The 22747-nt window shown below is 43.5% G+C and overlaps 1 protein-coding gene across 3 annotated transcripts; it reads left to right on the forward strand.

The window, feature by feature from the left end:
* Window positions 1-1658: 1658 nt before the first annotated feature.
* prrc2a (proline-rich coiled-coil 2A) lies at window positions 1659-20340 on the forward strand. 3 transcript variants are annotated; one of them, XM_085395200.1, is made up of 17 exons: window positions 1659-1814; window positions 9457-9608; window positions 10863-11040; window positions 11165-11261; window positions 11386-11467; window positions 11551-11694; window positions 11948-12189; window positions 12303-12391; window positions 12589-12740; window positions 13317-13419; window positions 13540-13729; window positions 14215-14307; window positions 14553-15102; window positions 15280-15536; window positions 15659-15965; window positions 16116-16338; window positions 16532-20340. In XM_085395200.1, exons 2-17 carry the CDS (start codon window positions 9494-9496, stop codon window positions 19554-19556), a joined length of 5847 nt encoding a protein of 1948 aa, XP_085251326.1. In that variant the 5' UTR covers window positions 1659-1814; window positions 9457-9493; the 3' UTR covers window positions 19557-20340. The 3 variants fall into 3 exon arrangements, with proteins under 3 accessions (XP_085251326.1, XP_085251324.1, XP_085251325.1); XM_085395198.1 differs by lacking the exon at window positions 14215-14307; XM_085395199.1 differs by lacking the exons at window positions 1659-1814; window positions 14215-14307 and adding an exon at window positions 1846-2012.
* Window positions 20341-22747: the final 2407 nt, after the last annotated feature.

The following is a 22747-nucleotide window of genomic DNA, read 5'->3' on the forward strand; positions in this document are numbered from 1 at the left end:
AGCTGGAACAATGGAGTCGGTGCAGAAAGTTATGTAGCCTGTGATACACTCAGTAAGCCCATTGATGTCCTCGGCGTGAGGCTCACAGAGTGTTTCCCAGTCGGTCACCTCGAAACAGCCCTGTAGTTCCGCTATTGCCTCCTCTGACCACCTCCTAACAGTCCTGGTGGTCACAGGTTCCCTCCTCACAATTGGCACATAGCGGGGGGTGAGGTGAATCAGGTTATGATCTGACCTACCAAGTGGGGGGAGGGAGGAGGAGCTGTATGCATCCTTGACGTTAGCATACAGTAAGTCTAAAGTTTTCTCTCCCCTGGTGGGACAGTCCACATATTGTTTGAATGTTGGTAGTGTATTGTCCAGTGATACATGGTTGAAGTCACCCGAGATCACAATAAAGGCACTCGGGTGCTGAGTCTGTAGCCGAGCTATGGCAGAGTGGATAGTGTCACATGCAGCTGTGGGGTTAGCAGAGGGGGGAACATAGACAGCCACCAAGATGACAATGATCAGCAGTTAGGCATATCAACAGGTTAACATATTTTGCATTTTAATAGAATGTAGTTTAAAAAAAATAGATTAATTATGAATCGCCTTTTGAAAGTCACAATTGAGTCATGAGGTAAAAAAATATGTTGCAAATGTCACGCCAACGTCAATTTTTCTGACATGTTTTTGTTTACGCTTGGAAAAAGTAAATTCAAATACACATATAGGTCTTTATTTCATACACTTATAGTCAATATTCATGCAAATTAGTGCATATATGGAAAATTAAATCATAACATTTTATAAAACTTACAAAAAAAAGACATCTCTGTGTAAGTAATCAGCTGTAGACTTTTACTGGCAATCTTTTTGTTTTAAAAAAATAAGTGGCTCCATAGGCATGACTGGAATTTCACACTGCAAATTATCTATCCATCTATAGTACAACCAAAAGTCTGGAGCCAGTCCTCATTTCTTCTCATTTCTTTATGTAGTCTTCAGGAATGGCTTTCCAGTCTTCTCAAAGGTCAGTGCCTGCCTTTTATTGTATTTTCTGTCAGGATGATCAATAACATTGAGGTCAATCCATGACTGATAAGTGCTTAACAAACAAACAAACAAACAAACAAACAAACAAACAAACATTCCTCTGAAAATGGTCAGGTACAAAGACTGGACTGAAAATGAGTGAAAAAGCAGCCAATGGCCAAAGGAAAACTTTGAAAGATGTTCAGAAAGACTGGAGAAGTATAGTTCAAGACCACTTTAAAAAACAAGGACTGGCTCCTTCAAAGGTAATATAAAGAAACATGGCTCAAAGTCTTTGCACAGAGGTGGAAAAGTTTTAATTTTGTGTCTTTTAGCATTTTTATTTTCTATTATTATTATTATTTATTTATTTATGAAGTGATAAATACAGAAATCGTAACATATAAAAAATGTCAAATGTTTGTAATCAAATTTTTAGATTTCTGTTTATAAATGTATTACAATTAACATATATTAAAAAAGATAATGCACCATCTACATATTGAAAACGTGAAATTTCAGATTTCTATTGTAAAATTAATTGTTTAACTTTTCATGGATAAATTTGCTAGATATTTTTGGTATTAACTTTGCAATATTCACATTTCTTTCGGAGAGGCTTCACTTGCACTTTAAAAAACATAAGAGTGGCTTATTTATTTTACTGTAGAGGTCCCAAACGGCTCAGTAGCCGTTGACGGCTCTTTAGGCGACGGATCGAGTCCAGCATTAACCATTTTCTTTTACCCCCTTTTCATTTATTTTTGGGAGTTACAAAAAAAAGAAAAGGAGCACAAGTAAGCCGAATATCTTCTTTATCCATACGTTGCCGCTGGTATCAAAGTTAGAGCAAAGCCAGAGTGTGTTGGTTTGACTATGCGAGAGGATAACGTTGCTTAGCTAGCTGGGTCACTTGCTGGAAAGAGGCTATACGTGATAGCATAAGCTAACCTCACTCAGCGATACAACCTCGAGACAAGTCGGGACAAGACCAGGTCAGTGGTTGGGAAAATTGTGCATGTTTCCATGCGGACATTGGGCAGTTACATTGTACCGAAGAGACATTGTTACTCTTACCTCTGGGCAATGGCTCGGCGCATCTGTGAGGGTGTTTTTGGTTAAGGATCGAGGTTATTTTTATTTTTGTAAAGGCATAGCTAACGTTAGGTGGCTGTCTAGCTCATTAGCCTAGCTTGGCTAAGTGGTTGACTAGTATTCGCTAGCTTCTGAATTTAGCCACTTGTTTTTTTTAGTGTGTAAACACACATTTATTTACCTTTTAGTAAAGGTCTCTGGGACGTTTGTGTGCTGATGAAATATCTGTTTACTATTAGATGTTTTTTTTCGTGGCTAGTGCTAACGGATAAACGTTAGCGAGGCTTCAGCTTTATCTCGGAGGGTGTCCGATTAAAAGATGCTCCCGTTGCTCAGTATTGATGATTTGTCAGTGGTTGTTTTTTCCAGCACAGTTAAGTTGTATAGTGTAGTGTATTTTAAGTAGTATGTACCTACACAAGCCAGCTCTCTAATGCTACCCAACCGGCCTGGGTTAGTATGCACAGGGCCCATCTACACCGCCATTTTGTTTTGTTCATCTAATAAAAATCTGTGTTTTTTTTTCTGCGTTACCCCGGGCCTCCCACTAACTGTAAGTAAGCATAACAGTTTGGTAAGGACGAGCAGTCGTAATGTCACTGTGTGATTCAAAGCATGGAGCTGACAAGCGGTGAGCTAAGTGATAGCTGCGAGGTGTTGAAAATACATTATGAAACATCAACGCAGTCCCCCTCCCAACGAGATCACCGAGGGCCTCTGTTAGCATCGAGCTGGTTAGCACCACAGGAGGGAAAAAAAAATAAGAAAAACATCACCGCTCCGGATGTTTCTGTTTTGCATATATATGTACAAGGCAATGATTCCTGGAGCTACTAGCTGATTTTTGCCCGTCGTAGTTGGTGTTGACGGTTAGCCTTTAGCTTCACGGGGCCTCTTTGTGGTATACGTTGCTGCACTTAGGGCTCCAGTTAATCCAACATCTAACTGACCAGCCATCCCACGACCTAATTTTCTAATCTCATCTGGTTATTGAGGCTGCCGCAGCTTCGTAGTTACCGTGTGCAACCTTTTTTAAAAAGTAATGAACGAAGGGTTATTTGTTTTTGTTTTTTTAAAAGTGATGTGTGTAAAAGCAAAAATCGTACATTTTGCTCCTTTGATGATCGTCAGTGCGCAGTAGAAGGCTGCATATTTGAGTCTTCAAGCATATCTTGGGAATGTGTTGCTGTTTGTGTTATGCAGCCATCTAATGAGACGTCTTCCCACCTTTCAGTTATTTAATGCTTGAGTCACTGTAGCACAGACCTATATCTCTATAATCGCTGTTTTCTAAACACAGACAATTTAGATTGGCTTTCTCACGTCAGTATTAATTTTTTTATTGAAGCCAAGTGAATGAAATGATATGACGATGTGACAAAGTCTTCACGATCTTAGAGACCCGTGTGTTCGCAGTCATTGTGCCTAATGGGAGTAGGAGGTGGTGGCAGCAGTTTAACCTGATGGATGCAGCCAAATCACTGTGAATTGGACAGATGTCAGTGCCCTGTCTTTTATTGATGTGCAGTAAAATGAGTTCAAGCTAAAGGCCTGGCAGTTGCCATGGAGCCGAACCCTCTGTCTCAAGGCATGAAGAATATCATTTATAATGTGTTTCCATAGAAACCATGGTTCTGCTTTTTCCCCACCTTTTTTTTTTAAATAATGTTCATCTGATAAGCAGTGAACGTCTGCTAACTAGGGTTGAACAGTATAGCCCTAAAATGTCATGATATTTTAAGAAAATTAGCAGTTTGGCATTATCCATCCTTTTCCATTGAGTTGCTGTATTTGATGACACACTTCTCGATTTGATGTTTGAATCAATTGAAGCAAGATGACAGCAGCAGCATTGTGGTGCAATAGTAGTGACACAGCATAAGTCAAACGTAGCACAAAAATAGCCTAGGTTTTGTTTTTCCTGGAATGTTTAAGGAGTATAAAATAACTGGTTAACACTTTAGAACAACAGTAAATAAAGTAACTTAACCTTAAGTCTTCCAGAGATTCATGGTATTGTCGCATATTTCTTGGGGTGTTGTGCTTTGGGTTGTGCATTTTAACCACCTGCTCATAGCCCTGCTTCACCACCTTGTAACCACATCAGTAATTTCCATCCACCATTTGCTCTTCCTGTCACATGGAGTGCAGTTAGCAAATTGCTCAGTGGAGCCATTTGTTTACATTTGAGTCGCACATCACTAGCTCCTAGTATCTCCTCCTTTATTAGCTGGTTGTACTTGATCATCTGTTTTTGCTTCAAGCACTGTAACAAGTTTTTTTTTTTTCTACACTCAACAGGAACAGTTTTCTTGCATATTTTACAGAGCACTACTTTGGGAGGGGCTTCTTAGGTACTACGCAGCTCTTGCTATCAGACATGACAGGCTTGTCTTATTGTGTGCACTACAGATCATAAACGTATAATGTTGCTATATATGGTATGACATTTTTATAGCACATAAAAAATTATGCTGGTGTTATTGCTGTATTATAAATGGTGCAGTCATATGCTCCCATTAAACTGTATCCATATGGGCATATAGAGATCTGCTTATCTGAATTTATACAAATAGAAAATAGAACTGACATGTTGGCTCCAGGTTGCTGCTGATACAGTACCAAACCAGTACTAGTGTTCAGTTAATAAGCTGGAGTCTTTTCTCTCTTATATATATATATATATATATATATATATATATATATATATATATATATATATATATATATTACGGGTGCAACGATATTCGTATCGATATTGAACCGTTCGATACAGTGCTTTCGGTTCGGTACGCATATGTATCGAACAATACAACATTTGTAATTTATTTTATCAACTTTCCTTCCGACGATGCTGTCTGTGTTGAGCGCTCAGTGAATCTGCGTTCGACTACTCCGCCTAGGCTGCACTGTCGAGCGCAGATCCACTGAGCGCTCAACACAGACAGCATAGTCAGAAGGAAGAGCGCAGGGCAAGCTAGCAAGACAGAAGTTAAGCTCTCCTTGCAACATTCAGATCTGGCGTTTGGAATTATTTTGGTTTTCATGTGACGTATGACCCTGAAGGTAAGCGAGTCATGGACTAAAGTAAAACAGTATGTTGGATGTGCCATGCAATGCTCAATTACATGGGTGGGAACTAGTGTGTTAGCGCAGTTAGCTCGTTAACGTGTTGGCCGTCTAGCCCCATGCACGGGGCGATCGGCGGTAGCTCGTTAACGGAGATTTGCCGTGTTGTGGCGTTAAGGTCATTTCAACGAGATCAACCTGAAAGCACTAGTGGGAACACAACGAATATGAGATAGATATATATATATATATATATATATATTTATTAGGGGTGCAACGATATTCGTATCGATATTGAACCGTTCGATACAGTGCTTTCGGTTCGGTACGCATATGTATCGAACAATACAACATTTGTAATTTATTTTATCAACTTTCCTTCTGACGATGCTGTCTGTGTTGAGCGCTCAGTGAATCTGCGTTCGACTACTCCGCCTAGGCTGCACTGTCGAGCGCAGATCCACTGAGCGCTCAACACAGACAGCATAGTCAGGAGGAATAGCGCAGGGCAAGCTAGCGAGACAGAAGTTAAGCTCTCCTTGCAAGATGGACCTCCCCCACCCTCATTCAGATCTTTCGTTTGGAATTATTTTGGTTTTCATGTGACGTATGACCCTGAAGGTAAGCGAGTCATGGACTAAAGTAAAACAGTATGTTGGATGTGCCATGCAATGCTTAATTACATTGGTGTGAACTAGTGTGTTAGCGCAGTTAGCTCGTTAACGTGTTAGCTGTCTAGCCCCATGCACGGGGCGATCGGCGGTAGCTCGTTAACGGAGATTTGCCGTGTTGTGGCGTTAAGGTCATTTCAACGAGATTAACCTGAAAGCACTAGTGGGAACACAACGAATATGACTGCACATTTACGCCGACATCATCCTAGTGCAAAGACAAAAACAACAAGCATGCTACTAACTTTAGCCGAGTCATTTAGACAGCTGTTAGCACGTGATTCTCCTTATGCTGCTGAGAATATAGCCCAGAAGAAGCGGATAGTATAGCTTTTATTTTGGAAAGAGACATTTCTCTGTAATAAACTCTCTTTTCCAAAGATGAGTGATTCCTCAATCAGATACAGGGCTTGCAAACTCGCTAGCCCGACGTCCCGGAGCTAGCGATCTTTCCAGTCGGGCTACAAAAATCTCTCTGCCCTGCCCGTCGGGCTATTGTAGGAAAAATATATGTCAATGCTTTTGCATTCTTTCAGAAATGTAGCTGGGTAATTATGTCATTGGCATCGGTGAGCCACTGTCAATATGTGACATATTGAAATCGCGTTTGAATTTGCACTTGTTTTTTTGCTTTCACTTTGCAATGACAGCACTGATCTGTGAGTGATGATAATTTGTGCACCAATTCCTCTGACATCGTCTTATTAATTGTTAGCTTACTATGCAAACATGACAAGTGAAATCTCCCGCAGCAAGCTTAAACATGTGAGAGGTTGATCGCGCAGAGAATCGCTGAGCTTATGTGAGTCCGTGTGTAAAAGTAGCAGTATATATATTTTAGTTCTGCTGAGCCAAATAAGACAGGTCGGGGTGAAGAAGTGACAGCCAAAGAAAAGCTTACCACAAAACGGAGAAGTTATGACAAATGAGACTATAAGGCAAAAAGAAAGTGCAGCTTTATGGTTTCATGGACAAAAGAATTTCTGTGGCTGCAATATGACGAGCTAAATAACCAGGGGTGCACATAAGTGGTCCACAGGTGCGCATTCGCTGTCAAAATAAAAAACGCGCACAAGGGTTAGGGTTAAATTTAAAAACTGTACTTTTGAGTTAAAATATATATTTATAATTTTAATAAATGACAAATTAAAAAGGCATGAACATTTTTTTGTATCGAAAAAATATCGAACCGTGACACCAAAGTATCGAACCGAACCACCCCTAAAATAAATATATATATATATATATATATATATATATATATATATATATATATATATATATATATATATATATATATATATATATATATATATATATAAGGCAACAGTAGTCTACACATAAAGTTTTTTCTGACTTTTTGAACCAAATTGTTAAATAAATGCATCCAAAAGGTCTTTATTAAAAATCAGAAATGCACAGTTTATCTAATGTATTTGAATAGTGGATAGCTGGCTAGGGATTGTACTCAGTTGTGGATATGGACAACTGCAGACACTGTCGATAAAGACAGTTTTAAGTCTTGATGAAAGGTGCTGGCTTAGTTAGTACGTTATAGTATCTCTTGAATTGTAGATGGGACCTCGTGGTGAGGGATGACAAATTAAGACAAATTAAATTAAGGAATGACCCTGGCTATGTGTTAGTCCTATGCAGAGCTTTGCAGACCAATGTCTGCATGTTGTGTCTATGTATTGTCAGAAGGGGGAAGAGCTAAAACTGTGTAGACCAAAAGGTATGTGTTTGCGCTGTTATTTGTCCTTTAGTTTTAACCATTGCCACAGAGAACAAACTCATGTTTCTTTGTAGTGATGTGAAGCCAGGTGTTAAAAGTAATGAACACTGCAGCTCTGTGCTTCTCATGCTTATTTTCTTTATTAATATTATTTTTTTAACACTTCTTTCTCTCCGTGGTGAACTGCATTATCACCTCCTTTAATGTTCGACCCAACTTTTTAATCAGTCAGCATCCTATGCATGCATATCATCACTGCTACATGCTTTTTTATTAATTAATTAATTTTTTGGCTGTGGGGGACTGCATACAAGCACATTCAAGCACATCTTTGTAGGTTGACTAGCCAAATGCCTACCAAAATAAACATGAACATGCTACCATGAATTCTACTTTATTCTTTACTGCTTACTGCTCTTTGCACGCTAGTCTCTCCTTTCTAGCTAAGTACTTAACGTTTTGACACACATATTGGAGTAGAGTTGACTAGAAACCTGAAATTCAAATAATATTAACCAAGTTGTCAAGAATGCATTATGTTATCATAAAAATTGCAAGTGCTTCGAAGCAAAGGGCAGTGAAGGCATTCCTGTCGCCTGACGTTTCCAGTCACGTGGCCACAATTCTTGGTTAAATTCAAAACTGTTGCAAACATACAAAGAAAAATTGTTGGCGTCACAGCTGTGAAACGCCTCTAAACCACTGTTGCTTTATTGTTAGCCTCTTCCATGTTGTGTTAAGCTCTCCTGCTAGAAAAGTGGAATTGAACTGAATATATTTGTCTCATAGGTCACTCAGAGGTCACCAATATATTAGTCCAGCTTTTTGAGTCAGGATTGGACCATTATCTGATCCAAAAACTGTGTTGATTCTTGTCTTTATATGTTGTTGATTCACCAAATCCAAGTTAGATGACATTCAGCAATATGTGACAGAAAACTTATGGTCTTACCTATACACATGCTCAAAAGCTTTCAGTTAATTTTTATGTTACGAAGCTGGTTTCCTCGACTGTTGTCCACATTGTCATAGGGAAGTTGTTTAACTTCATAAGCCCCCTGTCTACAGACAGGTCAGTCAAAGTCACACCAGTCTTTACTAAGTTGCTAAGTGTTGAATGAATACCTCAAAATATAAAAACAAGTGTTTTTAAATCAGATGTATCGGTCGTAAATGTAGCAGATGTTAAAATATATCAACTTGCAATCCTTTGTTTAAATTACTGATGGACAGGCTGAAAAATTGTGGGCTAATATTGATGTTTACAATAACACTTCAGCTAATAATGAGACAAGAGTTCTTGTGTTTTAATGTTTTTAAATGTATTTTTTGTATTTCCCACCTTCCTTTAGCCAGTGCAAAAGGAATGTAAAAAGTTAAATATGAGCCACTCATGTAGGTACATGGCATCTCATTAATTTGTTTAAAAATCAGTAAGTCTGGTATCAGATGATGCTGATATTTGCCAAATATTTTGTTGACATCTTTTTTGTCATTTGAATTGACAAAAAATTTAAAATGGAGGAATATTGCTTCAGACATAGAAGTAAAATTAAACCAGAAAAGCCCCAGAAAATGCTGTAAATTGCCAATTATTCTGATTCGTAGAAAAATTAAAAAAATAAACTAATCTGAGTGTATTATCCCTACGTGCTGTGTCATTGTGTTTCAGAATATCCTGTTTCATAGAGCTATCTTAAAAGAAAGGTTTGCTACACCTATTAATCTGAAAGCAATTATACCTAATGTCAGCTGGAAGAAACATAACTGTATCATATCTGTAATCCCTTGTTAAATATAGTTAAAATTCAGCACTTTCATTCTCTTTCTGTGTATTCTTGTTATCCTTGTCTCTTCTTTCTTCTACAGTCTCAGGGCTCACCATACTCAATGAGCGGACAGCGCAATGTCAGATCGCTCTGGGCAAACTGCAAAGGGGAAGGAAGGCAAAACCAAGTATGCGTCTCTCAACCTGTTTGATACATACAAAGGAAAGAGCCTTGAAACACAAAAGCCTGTTGGTGAGTATCTTCAGAACACACAAGCTTTCACAGCATACATCCAGAGGGGGTGTATTATGAATCAGATTCAGCATAGCCAGGCTTTCTTTGAATTAGCTGGTTTGGTAAAACCTGAAAGTCAGAGCTTATGGCTATCACAACATATCATAATATGTAGATGATAACATTGTTATTATCTACATCCTCAACATACATCACTTTCTAAGCAGTTGTAACAGATTTCAAAGGGCTCTAATTAAATTCTGCCAGGTGGTGTGGTTTAGTAAAAACCTGTGCTGTCACTGATCATTTGAACCTTAAACAAACATATCTCAGTCGGATCTGCTCATTAGTGTGATTACAATTTTCTCGTTGTACTGTGTTTGCACCAACTAATGCAACTTTGAAGTGTTAGCTTAGGGTCTCCTTAATGGCGCTGCTTTTTAATACACAAAGTTTATCTATCTATCTATCTATCTATCTATCTATCTGTCTGTCTGTCTGTCTGTCAGTCAGCACTGTTTTTTGATGAAACTGTGTTATACTGTTTGTTATTGACTAGTGTTTGCACTGACGTGTTAAAGAAATAACAAAGGGAAAAGGGGGTCCTGGAGGGTGAATGGCTCTCGAGGCTCGATGTATTAGCTGAGCTCCAGAGACACTGAGGCTGACCAGAGACAGAGGCTTACTTGTGGATGCTGTTTGACTTCTATGCTGAGACCCCAGTTTATGTTTTATTCAGAGGCTGCCCTCTAGATTCAAGCAGCTGTCCCCTTTCCCCGACTACAGACTTGCCCCCTCTTACATAGTGAAGGCCTGAAGCTGCTGTGGTTGCTCTGAGCCTTAGGAAAACAAATGAGGGATTGATATTCAGAACGGCTTCGCTTTTAGGCTTTTCCATGGTTCTGTAAGCATCAATGTGCTAATGCTTCTCTATAAAATTGTAATTGAAGTGGGTTTGCTGAATGTTTTTAATAACGTCAAGAGAGTTTTTTTTGTTTGTTTGTTTAAAAAAATAAATAAATCCACATTCATTAGAATCACCAGACTAAAACCACCACGTTTTTAGCCTTCTCAGTGATTCAGCACCCTAGTTTTACATCCAGAAAGTAATCAGAACGCCATCCCTGTTTTCAGGCTCCCTCTGGATTTCACCAGTGTAGGGTTTCAGTGGTCCATCTGTGCTAGCGACTTCCTGCTGTTACAACCAAATTTCCCCTTGTGGGACAATTAAAGAATTATTGCTATTCTATTCTATTCTTGTTTCCATATCAGTTCCCCCACGCCATGGCCTGCAGTCTCTTGGTAAAGTTGCCTCTGCGCGGCGTATGCCACCCCCTGCCAACCTGCCCAGTCTGAAGGCAGAGAACAAAGGCAACGATCCTAACGTCTCGCTCGTTCCCAAAGACGGCACAGGATGGGCAAGCAAACAGGAAGCAGCAGACCCAAAGAGGTAAGGAAGCTGTAATCAAACACCTTTAAGTTATTGGGTGTTAATGTAACAAGTAGTTTTATTCTTGTGTGATTGCTTGTTGCATTCGGTCTGAAGACTTGTATGTCTGCTTTTTCCCTCTCAGTACCGATGCATTGTCAGCACCGCAGCCGGAGTCGCAGCAGCCTGTGGCTTCACAGACAACTGCACCGACCCGCCCGAGAACCCCGCAAGCTTCAGAGGTACACGTTATCTCCATAACATTAAAACAGAATATACCCTGAGTAATGGTTGCCGAAAGACATCTAGCACTACTAGCTGGCGTGTATCATATGGTATTTGACTTTGTGTGTGCACCGTGTTCAGGCTCTGGCCCCAGCTTCAACCCAGGCCGTAGGGGCAAGGTCCTGGGCACAGGCCAGTGGAACACATGGAACACAAGGGGATGGTGAGTCCTTCTTTTGCTGCATGTCCTTCAATGGGTTTGTTTGTTTGCAACTCAGCCCCTCTTTTCATCATATGTTTTTGCAGGTGGAAAGGGATCAAACCTACCGTCGCCATTCTCTCGCGAGGAATTTCCCACCCTGCAGGCGGCTGGCGACCAGGACAAAGCTGGCAAAGAACAGGGCACTGCAGATCAGTGGTATGGGCCCGGACCAAGCCTCCGCCCCCAGAGTGAGTAATGCAAGCTTTGTCTCTAATAATTTGTCATCCACTTATTTGTCTATGGTAGTTTGGAGAGAAACACCTCGGGCAGGATTTTCATTTGTATTTATTTATTTTTGAACTTTACTAATTGACAGTATTGATATTCATTGCTTTTCACATTCATAATCATAAAAAATGACTTTCCATTCTTGTTCTGATTACATAAAAGTCCATAAATCATACTAACCACTCCGTCCTCTCCTGTCTTCACTGTCCTCAGACGTTACAAGTTGGCGGGATGGTGGGGGCCGAGCCCTGGCACCCACCCTGCCTGGGGAGGGGGTAACCGAGGGTGGCACTGGTGGAGCTCTGGTGATGGATGGGACAGCAGGGGTCCCCCCTCCAAACTCACAGAACCACGGGCCACCTAGGAACCCTCCTGCAGGCAGCCCCGCCCTGCCCTTGCCCCAGCCTCCTGTGGGGCCTGGGTTCCCCCAATATCGAGGGATCATACCCCCCTTTGTAAGTGTTAGTTTTCTTTTATTAGCATTTATCTTTATCTTCTCGCCCAAATAAATAAACAAACAAAAACAAAAGAAATGGGTGTCTGAACTGGATCTGTTATTACTCCCTAGATGTATCCTCCCTATCTGCCCTTCCCGGGCCCCTATGGGCCTCAAGGGCCCTACAGGTACCCACCACCTGGTGAAGGGACAGCTCCAAGGTATGTTCACTGAGATGCTACTTCATCTACTTTTAATTTCACTGTGGAGGGAAAATGTTCTTCAGTGCAGTCAAATGGCCTATAGTTTAACTCCTAAGTAATCAAGAGCTGCTTTTTTTGGGCCATGCTTTTTTTTTTTTTTTTTTTTTCTTCTCTCCATCATATCCCTTAAAAAAGAACCTCCCCCATTATTTCAGGTTCTCTCGTGGGCCGGTTGGTCCTGAGAGCAGGTCACAGGGCGGTCCACGTGATGTGGGTGGAGAGGTGGTAAAGCGACCCTCCATTTTAAAACAAGACGATTTGAAGGAGCTAGATGAGCTGGACCACGATGGAGACGAAGGCTGGGCAGGTAAAAAAAAATAAAAATAAAATAAAATAAAATTCCATTCACAAAGGTGAAACATCATAAAACTGGTTCTAAGTTTGTAAGCCACCTCCAAATATACACTAAAACAGTGTTTTTGTTAAATGAAGTTATTTTCTTTTTGAAGTTGTTCCTATCTATAATAAAAACAGAATGTTTTCTGTTTGGAGGAGGGCTCTAAAGCATGCAGAAACAGAAATTTTAACAAATGGCTTTAAAACAATAATAATTGGTTACTTTTAATGTTGTTACAGACCTAGAACAAGAATCATAACCTTCTGTGTTTTAAGTAAAGACTTGTTTTTGTGTGTCTTGCTTATGCAAGTTAATTTAGTTCAGCTGTGCAGAGCGTGTTCTGCCGAGCCTTCCTTTTTCTGCTTTCGAGGATTGCTGTTGTTGGTGCATATCAAATTTCATGCTGATCCGTCCAGCATGGTTTAAGTTGCTGGAGGGAGGGAGAAGGATTAGTGATGGTTGCTGAATAATGTTACACTGTGGATGTTTGGCACAAACATGGTTCTGATGGCTTCCATTTTGTTTTTTGTTGTTTTGCTGAAACAGGAGCTCATGAGGAGATAGATTACTCCGCCAAGCTGAAATTCAGCGATGATGAAGGAGAGGAAGAGGGAGAAGAGGATAGAAACGAGAGCAAGATTGATCCGCGGTGAGTGACTAAGTACATTTAATGTGTGATAAATTACAGTACTCTTGGGGGGGGGGGGGGTTGTTGTTGTTGTTTTTCTAGATATTATTCACTTACATTTTTTGTCCTTCTTGTCCTCAGTGATCAGCAGAGGTCTCAGGATGCCCCCAATGCAACCTCTCACTCTCGAGCCTCAGACAGCGGTGGAGAGACCCGCAGGACCCCTCCCTCTAATGTTGACAATGGCCCCCAACCCCCCTCCAGCAAGCCAGGATGGGCCGAGGAGGGAGGTAGTGGTTGGGTGAGCCAGGGAGCGCCATCCGCCTATCAGGTACTGTGTTGAACAGCAGTAACAACAAGACATTTTTCACTGCAGGAACCTGTGGGCTCTTTTAGGAACCATCCCTTTAGGACCTCTTAAAGGGGTGTTTTCAGACCAAAAAAAACTTACCTATAACTACTATGCAGGTGAGGAAGAGAAGCAACGTAGAATTGTCCTCTTGAATCCCTCGATATTTTTTTTGGGTTTTTTTGGAACAGGAAGATTTGTGGTGAATCCTACACCGCAATGGGAACAGGCTTAAACGGGCTGATTTGGGGTTGTAAATGTGTGCTCTGAGTTCCTGCAGTGGATAAGGCCCTATGGTTTTACCTTACATTGAGGCCTTGTGAAGTTTTCAAATTGAAAACAGGTTACAGAGTTAATTCTGTTAAGGCAAGACTTTTTTAGTGGGCAGGCATGTGTGAGTGTCTGTATTTTGCATCAGTGTAGATCATTGTGGTGGACCTTAGCTAACTGTGTCTGCCTGTATACAGGGGCGCAGGCCTGGATTGGGTGGTCCCCAGGAGCAGCCCTCCCCCCCACCTGGGCCGCTCCTCGGACCAGGGCCCTACTCCTTTTACCGACAGGTAGACATCAGGACAGGGCCTCATAGAATAATCATTTCTGTCATTGCCTCATCCACCACCTACGGGTCTTATAGCCAAGTCATTTTTAGTTTTAAGTTCCCTTTTCCCCCCCCTTCACTTTGGTTTTTGTTACAGTGGAGATTATCATTCATACATACATTTCTACTTTTTAAAAGATTACAGTAATTTCACTTGGAAGGTTAAAAACTTCATGATAAAACATTCAGTGTTTTCTAACTCCTCAGGATCGGCCCCACAATCAGGGAGCCTCTCTTGGCCAGGGGAAACCTGCCCCTGCCCAGCATCAACCAGCAGCAGGAGCCCCTAACCCTCTTACACAGCCTGGTCTGCTGGTTCATGCAGCCCAGGGGGATGATGAGGACGAGACGTGGCGTCAGCGCAGGAAGCAGTCATCCTCTGAGATTTCTGCTGCTGTTGAGCGAGCTCGTCGCAGGCGTGAAGAGGAAGAACGCAGGATGGAGGAGGAGAGACGTGCAGCCTGTGCGGAAAAGCTGAAGAGGCTGGATGAAAAGCAGCAGCAGCAGAGCAGCAACACAAGTGCTGCTGGTGGTGGTGGCGGCAGCAAAACCCCTAGCCTTGATGGAAATTCAACAGCTGCTATGGCAGGCAGCCCAAGTCCATCAGTTTCAGCTTCCTCCCCTAATATCAGCCAGCCTCCTTCCCCCTGCGTGGACTCTGAGGAGCCTCCAGTGCTAGCTGTCCCGTCAGGAACAGGTCCAGCTGGTAATGACCGCCAGCGACCCAGCAGCAACAGCAGTTATGACTCTGGTGCAGGTGAGTTTCTCAGATGCAAATGGCCTGAAACACAGACCTATCCTGACAAAAATCATCAAGAAGCATTCAAGTAAATAACATTTCTATTCTTTATTTAATATAGCATTTTAAGTAAATACACCACATAATAATCATGATGACTACAGATTTAACCCTGCAACTTTGTTCTTGATTTAGATACCCAACAGTGTCCCCAGTTGGCTGCACCACAGCCGCAGCAGCCCACACTGGATGTACCTTTACTAGGAGAGAGTAAGGAAGAAGCTGTGAGCACTCCTCACATCCGTACAGGAAGTGGAGGCGAAAGAGGAATCGACCAAGTAAAGGTCGAAAATATCGGAGGGGGATCCGGTCGTCAAGCTGGTGGCCCTCCTGGCCAGGGCTACTCAAAGTATCAGAAGTCTCTTCCACCTCGATTTCAGAGGCAGCAGCAGGTTTGTTTTTGTTTTTTTTTGAGCAGGGCCACTGTGATTTTCTCTTTTTACTTTTTTTTCCTCAAAGGGAAGTGCTTTTAAACAACCTGAGTGATTGCATTTTTCCATTCACTTCTCTGTAGGAGCAACTCCTAAAGCAACAGCAGCAGTGGCAACAGCAACAGCAGCAACAACACAGCCAGGCATCACAAAGTCAGCTGTCCCCACAGACCCAGGCTCCACAAGGTCCTTCACCAGGTTCAACTCCCCAGCCTGTACCTGGACCTAAACAGGGCGGACCCTTGTATCAGCCTGGCGGTATGGTTCGACCTCCACCCTTACCATTGAATTTTGACCCTCGGTGGATGATGATGCCCTACATGGACCCTCGTATGATACAGAGTCGCCCTTCACCCATGGAATACTATCAGGCCGGCATGCATCCTTCTGGTAAGTGGATGCATAAACACAAGTAATAAAATTAAATCAGGAAATATTGCAGTATTACAGGCCATGCTTAAAATGTTCAGTGGTATTGTGTTACTGTGAAGTCACAATGTTGGCTGTTGACTTAGATATTTTTCTTAAAATTTTACTCAGGGCTTATTGGGCGTGAGCGGTCTGATTCTGGGGGGTCTGGTTCAGACCCCTTTGACAGACAGCAACAGCATCCAGGGCATCCTCACCGTGGGACTCCCCCTATGGATCCTAAGCTGGCCTGGGGGCCTGAGGTGTTCCCTGGAGGAGGGGAAAACCGTGGGCTAACTTCTCCCCTGAGACAGAAGCAGGCATCGGAGGATGATGATGTGGCCAAAGGGCCCAGGTATGGATACTCGTTTTGTTTTGTTTGAGTGAGATCGAAGATAAAACCTCCTTCTTTACTGTTAGATTGTTGCTATATAGAGCAATTATAAAAGTGTCCATGTAAGTTTGTATTGTTTTTTTTTTAATCATCTGTGTTTTCATTTATTGAGTGAATAAGTTGCTATTTTGTATTCTGTCTTTCTTTATCATAGGAGCGACACTCCTCCACACCGCATGCGAGAGGGTGGATTGGGACCCATTCAGCAGCCCAGCTCTGCATCTGGGACATCTAATCAAACCCCACCCCCTGTTGGCAACCAGGGAGGCAGCCATCACCCTCATCACTACATCGGCGGACAGAGCAACTACAGCAACTTCCCCGATCAGGGCGCAAGGATGCCTCCTCACCAGCATCAGAGGGCGGGTGAAAGGGGAAGCCAGCCACATGGGTTCCCCCACCAGGATGAAGGGCCTGCCCGAGGAGCTCAGCAGGGCCAGATATGGGGAGCCCCACATCCTCACTATGATCGTAGCGGGCGCCCAGATCATCCTCCTGTTGAAAGCAACTCTCACCTCCACCACCCTCACAGCCACCACCCTCAACAGCCTCACTTCCCTCTCCATCCCCATAAGCCAGAGAACAGAGGTGGTGAGGCCCCAGCTAAGAAGACTGACTCTTCTCCTCCTCTTCACCAACCTTCCCTCTCATCCTCCTGCTCCTCTTCCTCCTCTTCCTCCTCCGCCAGGGAGGATGGGAATGTCAAAGTGGCACCGCACCATCACCCATCACAGAGAGAGAGCGAAACCAGTGTCGGGCACAGTCACGCTGAAAGAGGCAGCAGTGGTAACGCTGGAGGTGGTGGCCATGTGAAACAAGAGAAGACAGGTCCGGCATATACTTCCCATTCAGCCAACACTTCTAGCCCACCTCTGGCTCAACTTGGCAGCCACAGTCAGCCCCCACAGCAGCAGCATCCTCATCCTAAATCAAACCAAAGAGGAGGGCGGGAGCATAAGACAGAGACACACTGGGGTCCACGGCCTGGCAGCAATACTACTGGGGGTTCCTCTCACGGAAGGAGGGGCAACAATGCAGGAGGTGGGAACAACTCCCGTGGAGGAGAGGACTCTTCCAACACTCCATTGGACCACAAACCCTCCAACCAATCAGGAGGGAGCAATGCCAACAGGAGGGCTGGGCCCATTAAGAAGCCAGTGCTGAAAGAAATCAAGAGAGAGGCAATGGATGCAGATGGAGGAGAAAAACAAGGCACAGGATTTGGAAAAGATAAAGAGCAAGATGGTGGACAGCCTGTCTCTATGAAGCAGGATGCCTCCTCCAACTCTCAGAACACATCAGTTTCATCTAAGGACGAGCCACCCCAGACAGCCAAACCCAGAAATGGTGGAAAAGAGCGATCCTCAGCTGGAGGAGGGTCAGGTAGAGGTCAAAAAGATGTAGACACTACTTCATCAGGTTTTTCAGGGTCCTCCTCCAGGAGAGACAGAGACCGTTCCTTTGAAAAGGGAGGCAACATCTCTCACCACCATGGAGTCCCCCAGAAAGGCGGCAGAGCCAGCAGAGGAAGAGGGGGAGAATTCTATGGGCGAGGCCGTGGGTACCGGGGCACCTACATGGCTAGTGCTGGACCCACAGGTGGAAGCCGGGGCAGAATGGGTGGCAGGAGTGGAAGAGACTACCGCTCAACAGCCGGTGGTGGCCATCATCAGGAATCCAAGGGTGAAGGAGCCAGTGGAAGGCATGGTCAAGATCGGTCCCAGCATAACCCAGCCAGGGCCAGAAACCGCAGTGAAACCCGCAGTGAGGGCTCAGAGTATGAAGAAATCCCCAAGAGGAGGAGGGAGAGAGGCTCTGAGACGGGCAGCGAGAGTGGAGCAAGCGATGTCGTCGGCCACTCGGACAAAGAAGACAGCCAGAAATCGAACACCAAGAATGGCTCTGATAACACCACTAGCAGTGTAAACATTTCATCTGCTCCACCCAGAGGCTCCCAGGCCCGTGTCTTCACCCCTAGGGGTGTGCCCTCTAGAAGGGGCAGGGGTGGCGGAGGTGGAGGAGGAAACATCTACAGGAGTAGTGGCAATATGGGAGCAACAGCTGGGGGACACCGTGTTGGGCCCAGCTCAGGCTCGCATGGTGGGTCCTCCAAGTCTTCAGCTTCAGCCCGGAAACAGCAAGGTCCGCCACAGAGCTCTGGGCATAAAGACTTAGGCCGAGGAGGAAATGCTGGTGAGAAGAAGGACAAGGTGGCTGATGGAAGTCAAACTCAAAGTCAGGGGACCAACCCCCCTCAGCCGTCTCTGCCTGCTACAACAACCTCTGCTACTCTGGTTTCCACTGAAAATGGTGGAGTTGCGACCCAGCAAACTTCTGCAAAACCTGTGTCAAACTCTGGAGGGCCAAATGCTCTTCCTCTTCCTTCTAATCGTGGCTTTGAGCGACCACCTAGGCGCCGTCGTCATGGGCGATCCCAGCACCAGCAGGACAAGCCGCCCCGCTTCCGGAAACTGAAGGAGCGGGAGAATGCTGCTCGTATCAACGGCAGTGTGGGGGTCATTGGTGGAGAAAGGCCCTCATCTCCTTCCATGAATTCTGTGCAAGATGGTAACGGAGCCCCAGTCTCTGCTCCCATGACAGGAAATGCTCAGAATGCTACCCACAACGCCACATTAACGGCCAACAGTAACAACAGTGGCGGGCATCTCAGTAATGCGAACAGCCACCACCATCACCACTACAACCAGGGCAGTGTGGGTCCCACGCACCCACAGCACCCCCACGGTGCCAAGTCGCCTGACTTCACCAACCAGAACTCAGACCAAGCCAATGAGGAGTGGGAGACAGCTTCTGAGAGCAGCGACTTCACAGAGTTCAGAGACAGAGAGGGGGGAGGGGGAGGAGGAGGAGGGAAGTCGTATGCTTCTCATCACCACCACCACATGGGAAGAGGCGGAGGAGGAGGAGGAGGCGGCAGCATCGTGGAGCGTGAGATGACGGGTAAAGAACCCTCTGCTAACAAACGAAGCTTCTCGAGTCAGCGTCCTGGGATGGAGCGGCAGAACCGGAGGGTCAACACCGGAGGACCTGGAGGTGGTGGAGGGGGGGGAAGAGGCCCCCGTGGCCCACCTGGCGGCGGCCCTGGTGGACCTGGCAGCGGAGGCGGCAACCGGGGAGAGAAGCGTGGCAACTGGCCCTCACCGAAAAATAGGAAGTGACGGAATATGCGACATTTCAGTTAAACCCCACCCACATTAACCCCCACCCTGTTACGCCTTTAATCCCTTTTGATCGTAATTTCACAGCTTATCTGTTGGCATTAGTGCTTTGTACAGTAAATGGAGATGGTATTCACCCCTCCTTCCCCACCCAGTCACCTCTTTCACCTTTGCATCATCCTCGTATCTGCCATCCGTTCTTGTAAATTTCTCAGTCTGTTCCATCTTGCTCTCTGTTCATTTGTGCCCCACCCTCTCTTTTTTTTCTTTCTTTTTTTCTTTTTTTTTTAACTCTTCCTCACCCCGGTTGGATTTGACAAGCATGTGATTGTTCAATTGGTGGGCGGGGGGGTTACACCTCATTTTGACAGAAGACAGTCACACTGAGCTCCACACACACTCACACATACAAGCACAAATGTGACATCTTTAAAACCCCCACAAAGAGCATGTGAGGTCACTTGAGCCCAGAAGGAAAATGTGGGATTAAATTGGCATGAATATTTGGATCGGCCAAACTTTTATATTTATGTGTCTGTGTATATTTCTGTCACACTCTGGCCTCGTGTGGTTTTCTGTATTGCAGTTGTGCATCACTTCCTTCACAAGTGAAAGGGGTGCAGCTACATCTTTTAATAAGAACAATGTACCATAAGACGTTTTGTTTCTGTCTTTTGTTTGGCCTCGTGTCAGCTCTGATTTTTCAGCCTCGTGAGGAATTTTAGGGGTGTGTGTGTGTGTGTGTGTGTGCGCGCGCGCGTGTGTGTTTTCTTTCTTCAACAAAGCAAGTCATTAAACTAAATTTTTACTAAAAATGTCCAAATTCCTCCTCTGACTGACTTTTTGGTCCGATTACTGTGATGAGACCTGTTAAAGTACTACTGCTCAGTGATTGGTCTTTATATCAATGTTTCTGCTGCTTGTTCAGGTCGATGGTTTGAATTTTGTTTTTATTTTTTGAATGATCTGCTCTGACATTTCATTATAATTATAATTGTTATTTTCTTTTTTCTTTAAAGAGGAGGTTTTTGGCCTCGTCGTAGCATCTTCACCTGCAGAATTTCTGCACACTGCAAAAATCTAAAGTTTCCCCCCACAGACAGTAGTTTGAAGCTCCCTTTCTTTGAGTTCCGTTTGCCCTCCTGAAGACTGTATCGATGGCGTGATGGCTTTATTTTAATATCTATTATTTTCTCGGGGTGACTTCCATTTTAATGGAAATGTGTTTTTCCCTCCTTTCAAGTTGGGGGGAATGAATTAAATGAAAATGTAGGTCATGATAGAATAAAGCAGATGTTTGACTTTTCCTGAAATTGTTTATGCTTCGATAGATGATCGAGTATGTTCTAATAAGCACTCCTTGTAGTATAACAAACATCCACTTTTGCTGGTTCTTTTCCTCTTCTTTTGTGTTAATGACTTGGGCAAGTTACACATGATAAAGCAGGACGGGGTACTCTGTCTGGGCCCAGAGTACACAGCTAAGGCCAAGTGTTGTACACCCCTCTGCTTGTCGTAGCAGAGGCTCCTCGCACCAAGAAGGACTCCTTGTCTGAGGTATGAAGTATTTTTCACAGGCGTGTTTACTCGGGAAGGCTGTTTTCGTTTGGACGGCAGCAAGCGGGAGCTCAAATTAAAATTCAGGACTTAAAGCCGAACCGGGGGGTGACCGAGCGTCGCCTTCTGCAGTTTGCTGCACGGTTTTCAAGATTTTACTTGCAACAATTAATGCTGACCTGAAGTGAGGAAATGTGGGATCGATGTAAGATTACACACTCAAACACAAGTTTAAGAGAGACAGAAAGACTGGAGACAACAGCAAAGGTGAACTAACATGTTTTCACATCTTCATCAATTCTGTCACTGCTGTAAGTTGGGGTTCGTTTGTTTACTGACAACAGTGTGAAGGTTGTCTCTGGGATGTTGTGAGTAGGGCATTTGATGATTTGTGTATGTGTGCGTGTACGTGAGCGTGTATGTACGTGTGCTTGGTTGTTTTGTTTTTGGTTTTGTTTTTTTCTGGTGTCTGTGTAATAACGAGGGGGGGGTTTAAGGGTGGGGGACCAGAGGGTTATAACATGAATGGCGAGCACTTTTCTGCCTTGTTTGCCCGCGAGTGATTTAACCAATTATTATTATTAAGACAATTCTACTGTTTCTTAAATACATCCACATATATATATACATTCAGCTGTGTGTTTATGTTCATCCAGATTAAGAATCTGCAGTGGGAAACGTCACCAGTTGGTTTTCTTTTGTGTAATTTAAGCATACGTTCATCAGCAGGCAAGCGAAGTTGGACATATTTTATTTTTCCACTATGACTTCTGAGCATGAACACACGTGGGTGCAGCTTGCCTTGCCTGTTACTGGTTTCTTCATTGATAGCTATACTCTTTAACACTGGCTCAAAGAGTCCTTCATCCCTCCTTAACTCTTAATGTTGATGTGCGCATTATTGTATGTACCCATGTTAAAAACAAGTGTATTCCAGATAAAAGAGAGAAAAAATTACTCAAGATTGTATTATGTTTCCAGCATTACTGAGGTACCTGGAGTGGGTCAGACTTTTTTTTTTTTTTTTTGTTTTTTTTAGCATTTATGGTTTTATTAATGGATCCGTAATATACACACATGTATGTATATTGGTATGTATCTAAGTTTTTGTCTACCCCAACTTACATTCCCACAAACAAATGTTGCCATTTTTAGTTCAAGGGAGCAATGTACAAGCAGAGAAGTGTCTTATTATAATAAAGTTATACAGAGAAGGCAAAGTTAAATAAACTACTTTTGATTTAATGGAAACATTTAAGTTGTGCGTCTGTTTCTTTGATGATAAAATTGTTCTCTTCCTGCTTGTGTGGTAGAAGAAAGATTGTATTGATGGTGGTGGTGCTTGTGTGTGACATGTATGTGTTGTTACAGTGTTAGATGTTCATGTTGAGTTTCTGATCGTGAGGTCTGCGTATGTGAAAGCAATCCCTGAGAGAAAACCTCAGGCTCCACCACAGGAGTACACAGAGCTGCTTTCAATTACACGGAGCGTCTCAGAAGCATGTCCTCCACATCGCTAAAAGCGGCGTTGGGTCCATTTTTAGCTCATCCGGCCGCAGTTCGCAGGAGTCTCTGCTCCTCCTGGAGGATTTTAGTGAAATGAGAATATTTTGTCCTGAACTTTCGTTTATCTT

The sequence above is a fragment of the Rhamphochromis longiceps genome, linkage group LG22, assembly GCF_057381845.1.
Source record: "Rhamphochromis longiceps isolate RC_006_pf linkage group LG22, R_longiceps_female_GT1.1, whole genome shotgun sequence".
In the NCBI taxonomy this organism is placed as follows: domain Eukaryota; kingdom Metazoa; phylum Chordata; class Actinopteri; order Cichliformes; family Cichlidae; genus Rhamphochromis; species Rhamphochromis longiceps.

What these genes read in the sequence shown, in the direction of transcription:
- prrc2a (XM_085395200.1), top strand. Translation starts at nt 9,494, where the DNA reads ATGTCAGATCGCTCTGGGCAAACTGCAAAGGGGAAGGAAGGCAAAACC. An exon ending in GAACCCCGCAAGCTTCAGAG is followed by an intron (nt 11,262 to 11,385) that starts GTACACGTTATC and finishes CACCGTGTTCAG; the next exon opens with GCTCTGGCCCCAGCTTCAAC. An exon ending in CCTACTCCTTTTACCGACAG is followed by an intron (nt 14,308 to 14,552) that starts GTAGACATCAGG and finishes CTAACTCCTCAG; the next exon opens with GATCGGCCCCACAATCAGGG.